The sequence below is a fragment of the Gossypium hirsutum genome, chromosome D13 (genome assembly GCF_007990345.1).
Source record: "Gossypium hirsutum isolate 1008001.06 chromosome D13, Gossypium_hirsutum_v2.1, whole genome shotgun sequence".
Classification (NCBI taxonomy): domain Eukaryota; kingdom Viridiplantae; phylum Streptophyta; class Magnoliopsida; order Malvales; family Malvaceae; genus Gossypium; species Gossypium hirsutum.
Window position 1 is genome coordinate 3498637 of NC_053449.1, and position 14860 is coordinate 3513496.

Genomic DNA, 14860 nt, shown 5'->3' on the forward strand with positions numbered 1-14860 from the left:
GAACAGAGGGCAGGTGAGGCGGCCAGGAGCAGGTGCGGCACAACAGGGGGCTAGGGTTTCTGCCCTAGTCTGACTGGGTTTGGGGCCGGTTGGGCTTATTGGGCCGTTTGGGCTCTGCCAATTGGGCTGATTGGGTTAGGCTAGTTGGGCCTGGGTAGTTTTTTTTAGGTTAAAATTTGTTATTGGGCCCTGGGTCAAAAATTGGGCTTGTACAGTAATATTTATACCGGTTGAAGTCAATTTATTTTGGATTCAAAGTTTAATCTTTATGTTTAAAATTTATGAATTGTTATAATATTTTTAATTTTTAAGATAAATGATGTTGGGTCAACATGAAATTTGTTGAACTGTGGAGTTAATGTTTTAATAAATAAAAATTATTTTGAAAAATATAAATATTTTTAAAAGTTTTAAACAAAACCTGTGAGTAAATAAATGTAAACAAGTAGATGTTCCCAAATAAAATCTCTAATTTTAAAAATTGTTGGAGGAGAAAATTGTGGTTAAAAAACTTTATCCCCATTTTGTGGTAAAAGTAAAAAATAAAATAAAATACTAAACTCAATTGCTGTTACATAAGAAAGCATCTTTTATTGTTTAGAATTATTAAAATAAAAAATACAAATTGGGTGATCCCAAGGAAAAAAATAGTACTCTCTTTATCTTCAATAAAAATATTTGAAGTGAGATCCAACTTTAATATTTAATTTATCAATTGAAACTTGAAATGGAATCAAAGAGAAGAGTTGGATTATGAATAAAATCTATAAAAGGACTGAAACTGAAAAAATAAAGGGATTAAATTTTGAAAATTTGAAAAGTATATAGGTACCAAAGTGCAGGGTTACAGCGAGCTTAAACCCCAAAACAAATTGGGTTGGGCAAAAATGTTTGACTTGAGGGAAACAAAGGACGTCAGAAATACCAACTACTTGCCTAAATGAAGCCAATGGTGGAGTCCCCCACATGAACTCATCACCAGTAATGTAACTTCCCCCCTTAAACCCTTACAGTGACACTGATTCACCTAAAATTTGCCAACAAAAATAAACAAACAAAAGCATGTGAAACCCCTCAAGACAATGAAATTAAAGGAAGATCAATGATAGGGGGCAGTGCAGTATTTTTCTTTGAAGCGTTGCTTAGCTGGCTTTGGAGGGCTGGCCGGAGTTCAGACAAAAAAAAGGGTACCGGCGCCCTACCTGGCTCTGTTTTCTGATTAAAATCACGGAGCCACCAGTTTAAACTTTACCACTGGTTCATGGCTGTTAATCTGTTATTAAGCTTTTTTTTACCTTAATTAAATGAAAAATGCCAACCAATTAAGTTTTTGACCGGCCTCCCTCCCTATTATCTTTCCAGAATTATTGATTAAGATTAGTACTTTTTTTATTTATTTACTACAATTTTTTAAAAACATTTCATGCTTTCTTTTCTCTCTCTCTTACTCCCCTTTTGTCAACTGAAGAAACTGAAGGATTTAGAGAGAGAGAGAAAAACGTAGGTAGAGAGAGAAAAGAGGGTCAGCCAAGAAGAAGAAGAGACGTTGATACAGATTGGGTTACCAACAGTTTTGAAAAGAAAAAAAAGAGCTTTGGTGCATCAAGGTAAGAGCTTTTTTTGGGGGGGGGGGAATTCCTTTTTGGGGTTTGAGTCTTCAACAAAGGGGAAGAAAGTGGCTATTTTTTTCTCTCTTCTAAAGTGGGGTTTTTTCTTTTTTAATGTCAAATTTTCATTACATGTAAATGATAAGGTTTATATGATTGGGGTTAGACTCCATGAGCCATGGTGGATCAGCGTAGCATAGGAGTAGCTTTGTTGTATCTCTTGTTGTTGATGTTACTTGAGTCTACATTGGAGCAACAAGTGCAACAGCGACTGAGTTCACGCATTGAGTTCACAGCTTTATTTGAACTGAGGTCCTCTTTGGGGCTTAGAAGCAGGGATTGGCCTAGAAAAGTTGACCCTTGTACCAGCTGGAACGGTATAAGATGTGAAAATGGCAGTGTTACTTCCATTAACATTTCTGGGTTTAGAAGAACGAGGGTTGGCAAACGAAACCCGCAGTTTGCTGTCGATTCTCTGGCGAATTTTACACGTTTGGTTTCGTTTAATGCCTCTGAATTCTTGCTTCCTGGTCCTATCCCTGATTGGTTTGGCCAAAGGCTGTTGACATTGCAAGTGTTGGATCTCAGGTCTTGTAATGTTTCAGGTGTTATACCTTTGAGTATTGGTAATTTGACTAATTTAACTACTCTATATTTGTCGGATAATAGGCTCACCGGGCAAATTCCTTCGACTTTGGGTCGATTGTTAAGCCTTTTGGTTCTTGATCTTTCGAAGAATTCGCTTACTGGATCTATTCCATCATCACTTGTATCACTAAGGAATTTAACAAGTCTTGACATTTCCTTGAATAACTTAACGGGGTCGATTCCTCCAGGCGTTGGATCCCTTTTGAAGCTACAAATTCTGAATCTTTCAAGCAATAGATTAACGTCTTCAATACCTGCACAACTTGGTGACCTTGATAGCTTGGTTGACCTTGATCTCAGCAGCAATGGTTTGTCAGGGTCAGTGCCCCGAGATCTTAGAGGGTTAAGAAATTTGCAGACAATGGACTTCGGGAACAATGGCCTCCAAGGGTCTCTTCCGGTCGCATTGTTCCCTTCTCCAAGTCAGTTGCGGATTATAGTTCTGAGAAATAATAGTTTCAGTGGTGACCTTCCTGAAGTATTATGGTCACTACCTGAGTTGAACTTGCTCGATATCTCTCACAATAATTTCACAGGGATGCTGCCTAATTCTACTTTGAATGATAATGCCACTGCTGTAGTACTTAACATTTCCCAGAACAAGTTTTATGGAGGTCTCACCACTGTTCTTCGAAGGTTTATCTCTACTGATTTGTCTGGAAACTATTTTGAAGGCAGGGTTCCAGACTATGCGCATGACAATTCATTTCTTAGTACTAACTGTCTCCAAAGTGTGTCAAGCCAGAGGACTTTAACAGAGTGTGTATCATTCTATGCTGAGAGGGGCCTGAGTTTCGATAATTTCGGGCCTCCAAATTCAACAGAACCCCCTGCAACTGAAAGTCGAAGGAGCAACAGAAGGATAATTATACTGGCTGCAGTTTTAGGAGGAGCAGGGCTTGTTGTGCTACTAATGTTGTTGCTATTGGTGGTTCTATGTTTCCGTAAAAGGAGCACAAGGAATCATAGAGGGATCGATGTGGGAGCAGTTCCTGCTAGAGAAACATCTCTTTCACCAGTAGAAGGAATTAATTTTTCGAGCCTAGGTGATTTATTTACCTATCAGCAACTTCTTGAAGCCACTGGTGATCTTAATGATGCAAACCTCATCAAGCATGGTCATTCTGGTGATCTCTTCAAAGGTATCTTAGAAGGCGGGCTTCCTGTTGTTGTCAAAAGGATCGATTTGCAGTCAATTAAAAAGGATGCGTACCTTTCTGAACTGGAGTTCTTTAGTAAAGTTTCACATCCACGAGTTGTTCCCTTATTGGGACATTGTTTAGAGAGAGAACATGAAAAATTCTTGGTTTATAAATATATGCCGAATGGGGACTTGTCAAGTTCCTTGTACAGGAAAAAGAGTTCAGAGGATGATAGTTTACAGTCATTAGATTGGATAACAAGATTGAAAATTGCTATAGGAGCTGCAGAAAGCCTATCTTTTCTGCATCATGAATGCACACCACCCCTTGTCCACAGGTATTTTGCAGCTTTCCATTTTTATGCTTAAACTGCCTTCACTTGCACATTCTTTTCTCATATATATCGTAACTTCTCATAAGCTGGCATGTAGAGAAATTTACTGGAAAAACTGCCTCATTATCTTTTTTTCATTTCGGTGTGCAATAGATAATTTATTGATTAGCTTATGTACGCTGTACAAAAACTCGTGGTGACATGTTTTCTTTTGTTATTGAAGAGATGTTCAAGCTAGCAGTATACTTCTTGATGATAAATTTGAAGTGAGATTGGGGAGCTTGAGCGAGGTCTGCGCTCATGAAGGTGATGGTCATCAAAATAGAATCACAAGATTACTGCGGTTGCCACAGTGAGTATTCTGCAGAACTGTATTATATACATAGATGAATATTGTAGCTCACATAAGATGTTTGTTCAACGGTTTATTGCATATTGATTGTTACGTATTCAATTTTTAGTCAGTTTCCCGATACAGTCGACTTTTTTAATGTTTGTTAGTCTCTTGGGTGTTGTGGTTTGGCATGTGTATTTTGTAGTTTAAGAAGTTGCAGAAAAGTGTTGTCAGCCGCCTTTTAATTCAAATATTTATCGATTTTTTCCCCATGGTTTCCTTCACTTATTTATGGATAACACTGGATTTTGCATTATTGCTTCCTTTAGTTGTCATGAGTTCTAGTAGATAAAGACTCATTTAGGTTTCTCTCGTAAAATCAACTTTCTTTTTACCAGAATGAAGTTGAGGATTTAATGTGTATGGTTTTCACATGGAGAATCTAATTCAACAGTGTTGTACTTCTACATTGTTCTATGTTTTAGCTACAAACAATGGAACGGACTAATAGGACATCGGATTATAAAATATGAACTTTGAGACACTTAAGTCCATCTGTGATTTGCTTCATTCTAGTTTCGGTGCATATTTTTCCTTGACGGAAGCATGTTTCCTTGACTCAAAGGGATTAACCCGAGATCAGGTTTTAATGTCTGATGAAGTAGAGTGCTGCAGTTTACATGTTAAATAAAAATGTTATATATTGATACGAATCTACAATATGAAGCAATGCCAGGCCCATATGCATCAACATTCTTTGAAAACCGAGTAGTAATTAGCAAATAGCATGTCTCTTTTTTGATCTTATTGCTGTTTCAAACAAAATGTTTGAGTTGTATTTCATGGTTTTTTATGCTTGTTTTATCGGTAAAGGTTGTCTTACAGTTTTTTCTTTGCTGCATGCAGGTCATCTGAACAAGGTTCTTTAGGTATGTATACATTTCGGTTGTAAAATTCACGCTTATTTTAGATCTCATTGTTACCACTGGGCGGTTCATTTGTTGATATATCCTGCTTTGCACTATAGGTCCTACATGTTCATTACATGCATTCAGCCATTTTTACTAATTAGCAACCATTGTCATTCGAGGTTCACATTCTGCAAGCGTTGTACCTGAAAATTCAACTTCGCTTCCTTCCCCATATCCCCCTTTTATTAGATCAGCAGCTTATTGCTGCAATATGCCTACTCATTTAGACTTAACAAATAAATAAATTCTAATTCTAGGACAGACAAAATGTTGCCAGTAAATTTGCTTGAGAGCATAGAATTGACAGTAAAACATTTTTCTTCAAATCCGAAATCTTTTTCTGAAATTTCCTTTTTTATTTGTAAAACATGCAGGTTCATCTACAGCAATATGCGCCTACGATGTTTACTGCTTCGGGAAAGTTTTACTTGGGTTGGTAACAGGTAAGCTGGAGATCAGTTCATCGAGTGATACCGAGATGAAGGAATGGTTAGAACAAACACTACAATGCATAAGTATATATGATAAGGAACTTGTGACCAAAATTTTGGACCCGTCTCTTCTTGTGGACGACGATCTATTGGAGGAAGTCTGGGCCATGGCCATTGTTGCGAGGTCTTGTCTCAATCCAAAGCCTTCTAGACGGCCCCCAATGAGATATATCCTAAAAGCTTTGGAAAATCCCTTGAGAGTGGTTAGGGAAGACAATACAAGCTCAGCAAGGCTTAGAACAACCTCGTCAAGAGGATCTTGGAATGCTGCTCTTTTTGGTAGCTGGCGTCAAAGCTCTTTGGATGTAGCCGGTATTCCAGCAGCCTCCACTACTAGAGCTGAAGGGGGAAGTAGTTTCAAACATTCAGGAACGACGGGTTCGCAGGGCAGTGCTCAGAATGGTGGAGGCGACCATTCATCTTCACGTAGGCGGCATTCAAAGGAGATATTCCCGGAACCACCTAAACCACAGCAAGATATAGAACGAAAGGATCGTGACTAGTATAGAGGTTAATTCGTTCTCCAATTCTTTCTTAACAAGACAGCAGGCTTCCCATTCAAGTGCATTCTGGTCAGCAGATATTTTGCACTGGACTGGGAGGCTTTGAGGATGCACAAAACTTCTTTAGATGTTCATTAACTACCGAGTTTCGCGAATTCGAGTGTCGTGGACAGTGGTTTTAGTTTGTGACTGGATGGATATGGATAAAAGGGTCGGGGCAAAGAAAGGGGGGGGGGTGCCATTGACAAGTAGTAGGTCATATTTGTTTGACAGCTTGTTTCAGAATAAGAACAAGCTACAATTTTTATTTGTTATTGTGTTTGTGGTCCTTTTGCGCAATGTAAATTGTAATTGTCCAGGATTCTTTCATTCATATCAGATTTTCAGCTATGCAGAAAAAAAAATGAAAATCAGGGGAAAGAAGAAATCATACTGATTCTTTTTTTGTTAGGCATTTCTATGGAAATTATAGTACTAATTGAAAGGGTGGCAGTATTTGGTGCAAATCTTATTTTCTAGTCTATGATGGTGAAAAAAAACAGTATGAATCAGATACATTAAGCGATGCAAGTGGGAAAAACACTATATATTTGAGTTTTGTGGATGGATAAAACAGGATTGGGAGAGCTTTTCTTCATTTAGGGGTCCAATCATCCCCAGGTTGGCTCTAAGTTTCAATGTAACCCAATATAACTACAGTTCATCGAGAGTTTTAAATAAAAAAAAGGAAGGCAAAGCAATGAAATTTCTATAGGAAACTGAACAAAAGGAAGAGGTTCCATCGAGTATTGTAAAGGAAGAAAATAACATTGAGACAATATTCTCTCACTTAAAAGTTTAATCTGGTTTAACTCTAAATTTAATTAACTTAAAAGTTTAATCTGGTTTAACTCTAAATTTAATCAAGAATAGCCGATTGAGTCTTAGTTCGATTGGTATGGACTTTGTTGTCAATGTAAGAGGACGTAGAGTGCGCTAAAGCGCATTATCTTCCTATTTATGGATCGAGAAGAGACTATAGATAATTCTAGGTATTGTGTAAAACAAAAACAGATATGATCAAAACTAAATTTTGATTATCAGTTAATTTAGTTCGAAATTGGATAATTAACTAAATTAATCTAAATAAATAATAAATAATTTATATAATATATTTTTACAGTTAATAACTAAATCATTTGAACACCATTAGTAATACACATTGCGAATAGACAATGGAAAAGGAACGGAAAAATACATAAAAAAGGTTCCACCGAGATTTGAACTCGGGTTACTGGATTCAGAGTCCAATGTCCTGACCACTAGACCATGGAACCATGTTGTCTGACTTCTCAAACCTTTATTTTTAATACTATTTTAATGCAACGAAGCTATGAAACCCCTCCCTAGTTTATCCATGTGCATTTCCCACCATTACCGAAAATGCTTACTTACACTCCTCCCTCTCTCCACCTCCACCTCCATCTCCACCGTTACCCTCATTCGACCACCATCTCCTCCTCCCTCCACCACCACCCTAACCATCCGACCACCACAGCACCTGACCCTGTCCTCCGTATTCATAACTCAAAAACCACTTCCTTCCTCCACCACCGCCAACCGGCCACCACCACCACCAACGAAACAAAGAACCCACCCCAAGAATACGAAAATGACCACCACCATCACCGAGATTCCGAAGATAAACCCAAAACCCCACCACACATACTTCCACCTCAAGAGAAACAAAACATCCTAGAAATGTCCCTGGTCACCAAACGCGGCCCACAATTCCCAGGCTCCATTTACGCCAATTCTCTCCCTTCTCTCCAATCCGTAATCCAAACCCAAAACGAAGACGATGAGGATGATGAAGAGGTGATGATAAGACGGGCGCTTGATATTAGAAGGAAGGTAACAGCAGAGGTTTTCAAGGCAGCAATGAAGAAGGGAAAGTTTGGGATTACGTATTCGACGAATTTGGTTAATAGACTGCCGGATTTTATTGACCACGTGATGATCGAAGCCGCTGCGTTGAAAAGGTCCCCTGAGTTTAAGGATTCCACCTTTAATTTGCGTGCTAAGCTTGTTATTGATCACTCCAATGTTGTTCCTCTCATAAGGTAAGACATTGCATTTGTTAGATCATGTTTTAAAGAAATAGAAATGATTAATGTATATCTATGTTGTATTACTTGTGATTGCTTAATTGTATAGGTGGCTGAAACACAATAACCTCTCATATCCCAAAATTGCAAAGCTGATATGCATGTCTAAAGGGAATCTTGACTCTATAAGACGGCTCGTTGAGTGGTTGAAGACGGTTTATGTGAAAGGAGAATTTCTGGGTGCAACGCTTTTGAAATCCGGAGACGATATTTTGCATCGTAGTCTAGAAGAACTGGATGAGATTGTTGATTATTTGGAGAGTAATGGAGTTAGGAGGGACTGGATCGGTTTCGTTATTAGCCGATGTCCGAGGTTGTTGTCCTATAGTATGGAGGAAGTGAAAACGCGAGTCGATTTTTACTTGAATATGGGTATGAATGAGAATGATTTCGGGACAATGGTATTTGATTATCCGGGTGTACTTGGCTACTTCACTCTTGAAGAGATGAATCAAAAGGTCGCTGACTAATTTGCTTGCTCCTCTAACACGGCTCATCGATCACAATGCCATGGAATTTGCTTTTATTAAGTTTTGTTAGAGTAATTATTGTTATCTAGTCTGCATAATCAATAAGATATATGCTCTTGTTGGTCATCCAGGTTAATTATCTGAAAGAGTTTGGGCTCAGTACCGAAGATGTCGGGAAATTACTAGCTTTCAGGCCACAGTTGATGGGTTGCAGCATTGAAGAAAGATGGAAGCCGCTTGTTAAGTACTTATATTACCTCGGAATTTCTCGAGATGGAATGAGGAGAATGCTTACCATTAAACCAATGATTTTCTGTTTCAATTTCGAGGCTACAATTGCACCAAAGGTTGTCATTGTTGTCACTTTACTTCCTAGATGTCGTACTTAACGTCTTTCCTGTTTCATTATCTTATATTTTCCCATTGTGATCCTCTTTATATCTTAATGTGTACATTTAGATTATATGTCATGAAGTTAATGCTTCAGCTCACATGAACCAAAATCTTCTATATTGAATGTTTGTGATGTCATGCTGTATAATATGGATGCTGACATTGATTTGGTCATCATGTTTTCAGGTACAATTTTTCCGGGACATTGGTGTTCGAGAGGATGCCATCGGTAACATGCTTGTTAAGTTCCCTCCCTTACTAACCTACAGCCTGCACAAGAAAATTCGGCCAGTGGTTTGTTCTTTTTCTTTTGATTTACTCTCTAATAGTATTTTAGTAGATTATATTTTTATTTTTGATGATCGTCTAAAAGATGTAATTCACACTCAGTTTTTTAAAATATAAATTCTACTTTCAGTTGGATCAAATGATTCAACTACACATTAAATATATTTGATTCTGCTTCTGGTATTATTGTTAGTGTTGTTTATGTTGGGATTCTACTGCCTATATGGTGTTTAAGATTTTAAGCCAAGCTAATATAGTCTTATCAATAACCCGGGAATATCATACAGGTCATATATTTGATGACCAAAGCTGGAGTTACAGAGAAGGATATCGGTAAGGTTATAGCTTTGGGACCAGAGCTATTGGGTTGCAATATAGCAAAAACCCTTGAGGTTAATGTAAAGTATTTTCTTTCACTTGGCATACGAGTTAGACAGCTGGGTGAGATGATTGGCGATTTCCCTAAACTTCTTCGATACAAAGTAGATCTTCTGTATCCCAAGTATCAATACTTACGGAGAACGATGGTACGCCCCTTGCAGGATGTCATTGAATTTCCCAGGTAAGCAAAAGACTGTTTTATCTATTTCATTAAAAGTAGTTATGATCATAGTTATGTTTGTTGAGAGCAAGTTTCTAGGAGTTGACCTGAGATGTTCTTGAATCCTAATGGAACTCGAAAAGTGTTATTTCTCAAGCCATTTATCGAATTTATTATTTCTTAACCGGGAAGTCGTATTTAGAGTCTTCAACATAGTGAAAATTGAACAGGTTTTTCAGCTATTCTCTTGAAGAGCGAATAATTCCGAGGAACAAAATTATGGTGGAGAATCGGGTTAACTTCAAGCTTCGCTACATGTTGGCGTGCACTGATGAAGAGTTCAACCAAAGGGTTGCAGATAAGGTTGAAAGGAGGCGGAGATTTGAATCCGGTCGCATGGATGATGCAGTGTCTGGTTCTCAAATGGCCGAAGGAACCTTGGGGAAGACGGCAAGTAGTAGCTTATCCAGCTGATGTAAATGCGTTTTTTGGGTTCTCGTGTAAAGGATTAAGTCGAGGACAGATGAGAAATGGGCATACCAGAAGTGAGGATTCTCTAGGGTTGTTGCTGGGAGCTTGAAAGACTCCATTAGGTCCTCACACCACTTTCGATATTTCTTAAAACCTCAATGACCTTCATTCATTTCTTGGATGTAAATACTAATGAAATGTATCTCCATTTCCCCCTTTAACCTAGGATCAAAGGGTTTGTGCATACTAGTGGGATTGTGTACTAGATCATGTGTATCTATTAAATATATGAAGACAATTATGAGCCTGAAATTTTCATGAAAGCTCATATTTATTACATTTATCATCTCAAAGTTAGGGTAAGAGTCGTAATACAATCACAGTGTAGAACTTACAAAGTAAAATTGCATTTGATAGAGAGGTTATCATTTTAAAAAATCGAACTTGAAACTGATGTAACAAAACATATCACAAAAGTTATGCACCTTCTCATCATTTGGATAAAGTTACACAAACTGAAATCTTGTTCCTTCAACAAAGGCACAATGGGCAAAAATACAAACTAATATATGCAAGACCATGCATCTCTTTTTATTTTCCTTTCAAGAAACTAGGAAAGCGGCAGTTGTTGTTCCAAGCAAGAAGGAAACAGAGGGGCAACTTCACCGATGAAGGCTTTCAGATCTGAGATTCTCTGCAATCTCGGTTTCCCATCGGTCACCGTTCTCAAGCAGCTTCTCTTTGTCATACAGCAGCTCCTGCAATAACGTCGGCAATAACTAATTCACTTCAACTAACAACCAAGAAGTGATAGTAACCGTATACAATTTAGTTGAGAGAAAGACGAACCTCATGAGTCTCGGTGGCAAATTCAAAGTTGGGTCCTTCAACGATTGCATCAACAGGACATGCCTCTTGGCAGAGCCCACAGTAGATACACTTGGTCATGTCAATGTCATACCTTCAAAGTTGAACTCGTGTGAGACAAAGAAGACAACAATAATAGGAGAAAAGCAAAAAGACAGAATCAACCTCGTTGTCCTACGACTTCCATCCTCTCGTTCCTCAGCCTCTATCGTGATTGCCTGTGCGGGACATACCTGATAAACCACAAGCACTTCATGAGAACTATATCAAGATAGATAATCCATACTTAATAAAGATGACGGGATCATCTGATTAGCAAAATGTATTAGCTACCAGTGGAACAGTTTGACCAGCTCCAACTTTTCAAAGATTGCAAACTCTCAAGATAAGCAATGGCAGACACTGTTCTTCCATTGTAGAACCATAGAATGTTACGCAGACAAATAGTGGAAATAGTGGTAAACCAGGTTTCAATGCATATTCCAAAAGAGTCAGTGAAGTGACCATAATATCCAAAGGTTTCAGGTATGTCAACCTAAAAAATTTTCACACAGGCTAAAAAGGTAACGTCCCGTGGCACTCGCATGTCCAGTCAGGTGCCTATATCAGTGAGCAGCGGATAGTTTCTATGCGGATTGATAATTGCTTTCCCCTATTGAATCACTGCATGTTGGTACCATTCACATACAACAGGAACAATAATTTAGTTAATGGCGCCAAAAGGATAAAGCTCCAACTTACCGCTTCACAAAGTTTACAGGCAATGCAACGTTCCTCTCCAGTTGGATATCGGCGGAGAGCATGCTCCCCTCGAAAACGAGGGCTCAATGGACCCTTCTCAAATGGATAGTTAATCTGCATAAGGAAAGATAGTTTGCATCATACTTTTGCTTCAATCTAAGCCCAAAGAGAATGATTAGGAAGATGCTTACAGTAACTTTTCTTTCAAAGAAGTACTTGAGTGTCAGCATGAGACCCCGAACCATTTCAGTTAGAAACAGCGTGTTTATGCTTCTTTCGAAAACTGCAATTGTGCAGAATACGAGAAACCAATCACTTCCTAAAAGAAAATGATGTAAAAAGCAATGGAAACAGAGACATTCTGGCGCACTACATTACCAGAACTCCAGTCCTTTGAAATCTCCTTTGCAAGCTGCTCTCTTTCTTCATCATCTACAATTTACAAATAAAAACATCCATGAACAAACGTGGGGATCATTAGCTATGCACTTAAAAGCACTCATATGCATTTTCTAGAGCTCTGTTACAAGAAATCACTATTTCTACAGCAAATTCTGAATTGGTTCGCATGATCCCAGTCAAGAAACACTAGCGATCCAATTCAGTAAGACTAGTGATCCCCTAACACAAGGTTTATTATAATATTATTGAGTAAAACAAATAATTCACAAAACTTCAAATTTTATTTATTCAGAATTATGTGTTTATATAAATATAAAAGCTATATACATACATATACATAAAAGTTCCAAAGAAATGTTTTAGGTTCCAATAAATAGCATTTCGTTCCTAACAAATGATCCAGAGAAGAGTACCCTATCGAATTAGGTTTTACAAAATGTAGCGATTTGTGTTCCGACCGATCTGGTAAAACTGTTCTAGTTGTATTTCTGGTAGACCAATGAATCCAAATAGAAAAGGAACTGCATTTTACACCATTTCCACACTCTTTTCGAAATTCAAACCATGACATATAAACATGTAAACATTGAGGTTTAGATAAAAATGAGAAGACGATGAAATAAAAGGCCAACCTTTCTGCGTGCCATATGAGCGTGAACTGAGTCGCAACCCGTAGTGTTGTGAACCCTGCAACACTTGCCCTGACACAGCCTATACATATATATACATTCATAAAAATTTTCAAAAAAAAAAAATCCTTACAAAAGAAAATTGAACTAAAAATCGTTTTTTTGATAAAAAATATTACGAAATTATTTAGCTTAAATCTAGATAAAAAGATCTGAAAAGCAAAATAATGATTAGGTTCTAGAGGAGGATGAAGAAACGAGTTCTTACGAGGTGTCGAGCTCGGAGAGCGTTGAGAGAGTTACGAGCGAAGATTGCAGCCATTGATTTTGATTGAAGCTGGTGTTAATCCGGCGGATGAAGACGATCAGATCGTCGCCGAGCAGAGCTGTACAACCAAGGAACTGGAAAAAAAAAAATCTCCCGATTAATTGAGGCGTTTTCACGATGCCTTCGATAGAATCGGTTCGACTTGAAACACCAAAACGGCAACGTTTATGGGTTTGCAATTGCAAGCCTATTACAGTAACTGGGGCAAGAGTATTTTCTTAATGTGGGCTTCAGGGAGAGAATATTCCCTAACGGGCTAAGCCCAAGAATAACACATTCATGTTTGATTACGGTGTCGTTTTCGTTATTCATAGAAAAATTGTACTCATGGTCGGGCTTGGGTTTATAGTTTTTGACTTTGAGCTGACTCGGTTTAATCTGTTTTATTGTTTAAAAAAATAAAAAAAATAATTTTATACAAACATTTATACACTTTTATAAATAAATTTAAATAAAGAATATTTACTTATTATTTTAAATAGAGAAACGAATAATTTAGACAATTCTAATTTGAATTCAGTCTTAAAAATATTTTGAAAAAACAATGAATAGATAGGTGTTATGTAAGGCCTTCCTTAGTATATAGATATAAATTAAATCTCAAAATTAAGTGAAATATATGGACCAAAATTAAAATTTATTAGAAATTAGAAGGATTAAAACTAAAATTTAACCATAATATTTTCATGTAAAAAGAATAATGGATAGATTAGACCAATTAAAAAAAATAAATTGAATTAAAAGTAATTGATCATTTAAAATACAAAAAAAAATTATTATCTATTACATGCCGTTATTCATACATTTATTATTTTTGCTATCTCATTAGAAATAATACTATGTCTATTAGGCCTCCTTTGATTTGGCTTTTAATGCCAGCGAAGTGCAGTTGGGGTAAATATCTGCTACCAACCTCACTGTTATGCTATTTGGTTCAGTATGCCAGTTCAGTGAAGAGGCATTTCCACCACACTGATATGCTGAAAATCAGTTGGAAGTTTCAGCAGTAATTGAAATTCACTGAGCTGTTGGTATTTTTAACAGACAAAAATACCCATAATTTTATTTATTATTTTACCATTTTATCCTTGAAAGTTAAACTAATTTCTTTCCCAATCTTGAAAGTTACAAATCATCCGTTTAGATACTTCAAAATTTGATCCAAGTATAATGTTACTATTTGTGAAAATAATATTTATCATTGTTATAAAAGAATATTTAACTATAAAAAATTAAAAATAATTATCATTTTATCTATTAAATAATTTAAATTGATTATATAATTTATTAAAATATTTATAATAAAATATTGGAAGATACATTTTAATATTTTATTAAATTAGTTTATAAATTCACATATTTTAATAATTTTATAAAATTAAAATAATTTAAAAACTTTTATTATATATCAATTCTAATATGATGTCCTTAATAGTCATTTTTTATTCTCACCTCACCGCTACAGCTGCGTTTGAATCCAAACACACACTCCACCATTGTTTCTAATCTCACCGCGCTGTTTTTAATCTCACTGGAGCTAAACACATTGCCAT

General features: G+C 36.8%; 3 protein-coding genes and 1 non-coding gene across 4 annotated transcripts; 2 read left to right on the forward strand and 2 right to left on the reverse strand.

Annotated features, from left to right (window-relative positions):
* The first annotated feature begins 952 nt into the window (after positions 1-952).
* Positions 953-6477, forward strand: LOC107918383 (probable LRR receptor-like serine/threonine-protein kinase At2g16250). Its single transcript, XM_016847936.2, has 4 exons — positions 953-3734; positions 3955-4083; positions 4972-4994; positions 5411-6477. Exons 1-4 carry the CDS (start codon positions 1786-1788, stop codon positions 6028-6030), a joined length of 2721 nt encoding a protein of 906 aa, XP_016703425.1. The 5' UTR covers positions 953-1785; the 3' UTR covers positions 6031-6477.
* Positions 6478-7274: 797 nt separating this feature from the next.
* On the reverse strand, positions 7275-7346 carry TRNAQ-CUG (transfer RNA glutamine (anticodon CUG)). Its single transcript has one exon. It is a non-coding gene; the product is annotated as a tRNA-Gln (tRNA).
* On the forward strand, positions 7303-10677 carry LOC107920159 (transcription termination factor MTERF2, chloroplastic). The gene is made up of 6 exons (XM_016849702.2): positions 7303-8132; positions 8227-8635; positions 8779-8994; positions 9227-9334; positions 9616-9890; positions 10100-10677. Exons 1-6 carry the CDS (start codon positions 7453-7455, stop codon positions 10341-10343), a joined length of 1932 nt encoding a protein of 643 aa, XP_016705191.1. The 5' UTR covers positions 7303-7452; the 3' UTR covers positions 10344-10677.
* A 131-nt stretch (positions 10678-10808) lies between these two features.
* LOC107920160 (NADH dehydrogenase [ubiquinone] iron-sulfur protein 8-B, mitochondrial) lies at positions 10809-13481 on the reverse strand. Its single transcript, XM_016849703.2, has 8 exons — positions 13248-13481; positions 12983-13061; positions 12327-12380; positions 12140-12231; positions 11949-12062; positions 11373-11440; positions 11190-11301; positions 10809-11098 (listed from the first exon to the last, which is right to left on the reverse strand). The coding sequence occupies exons 1-8, from the start codon at positions 13299-13301 to the stop codon at positions 11003-11005; spliced, it is 669 nt and encodes a 222-aa protein (XP_016705192.1). The 5' UTR covers positions 13302-13481; the 3' UTR covers positions 10809-11002.
* Positions 13482-14860: the final 1379 nt, after the last annotated feature.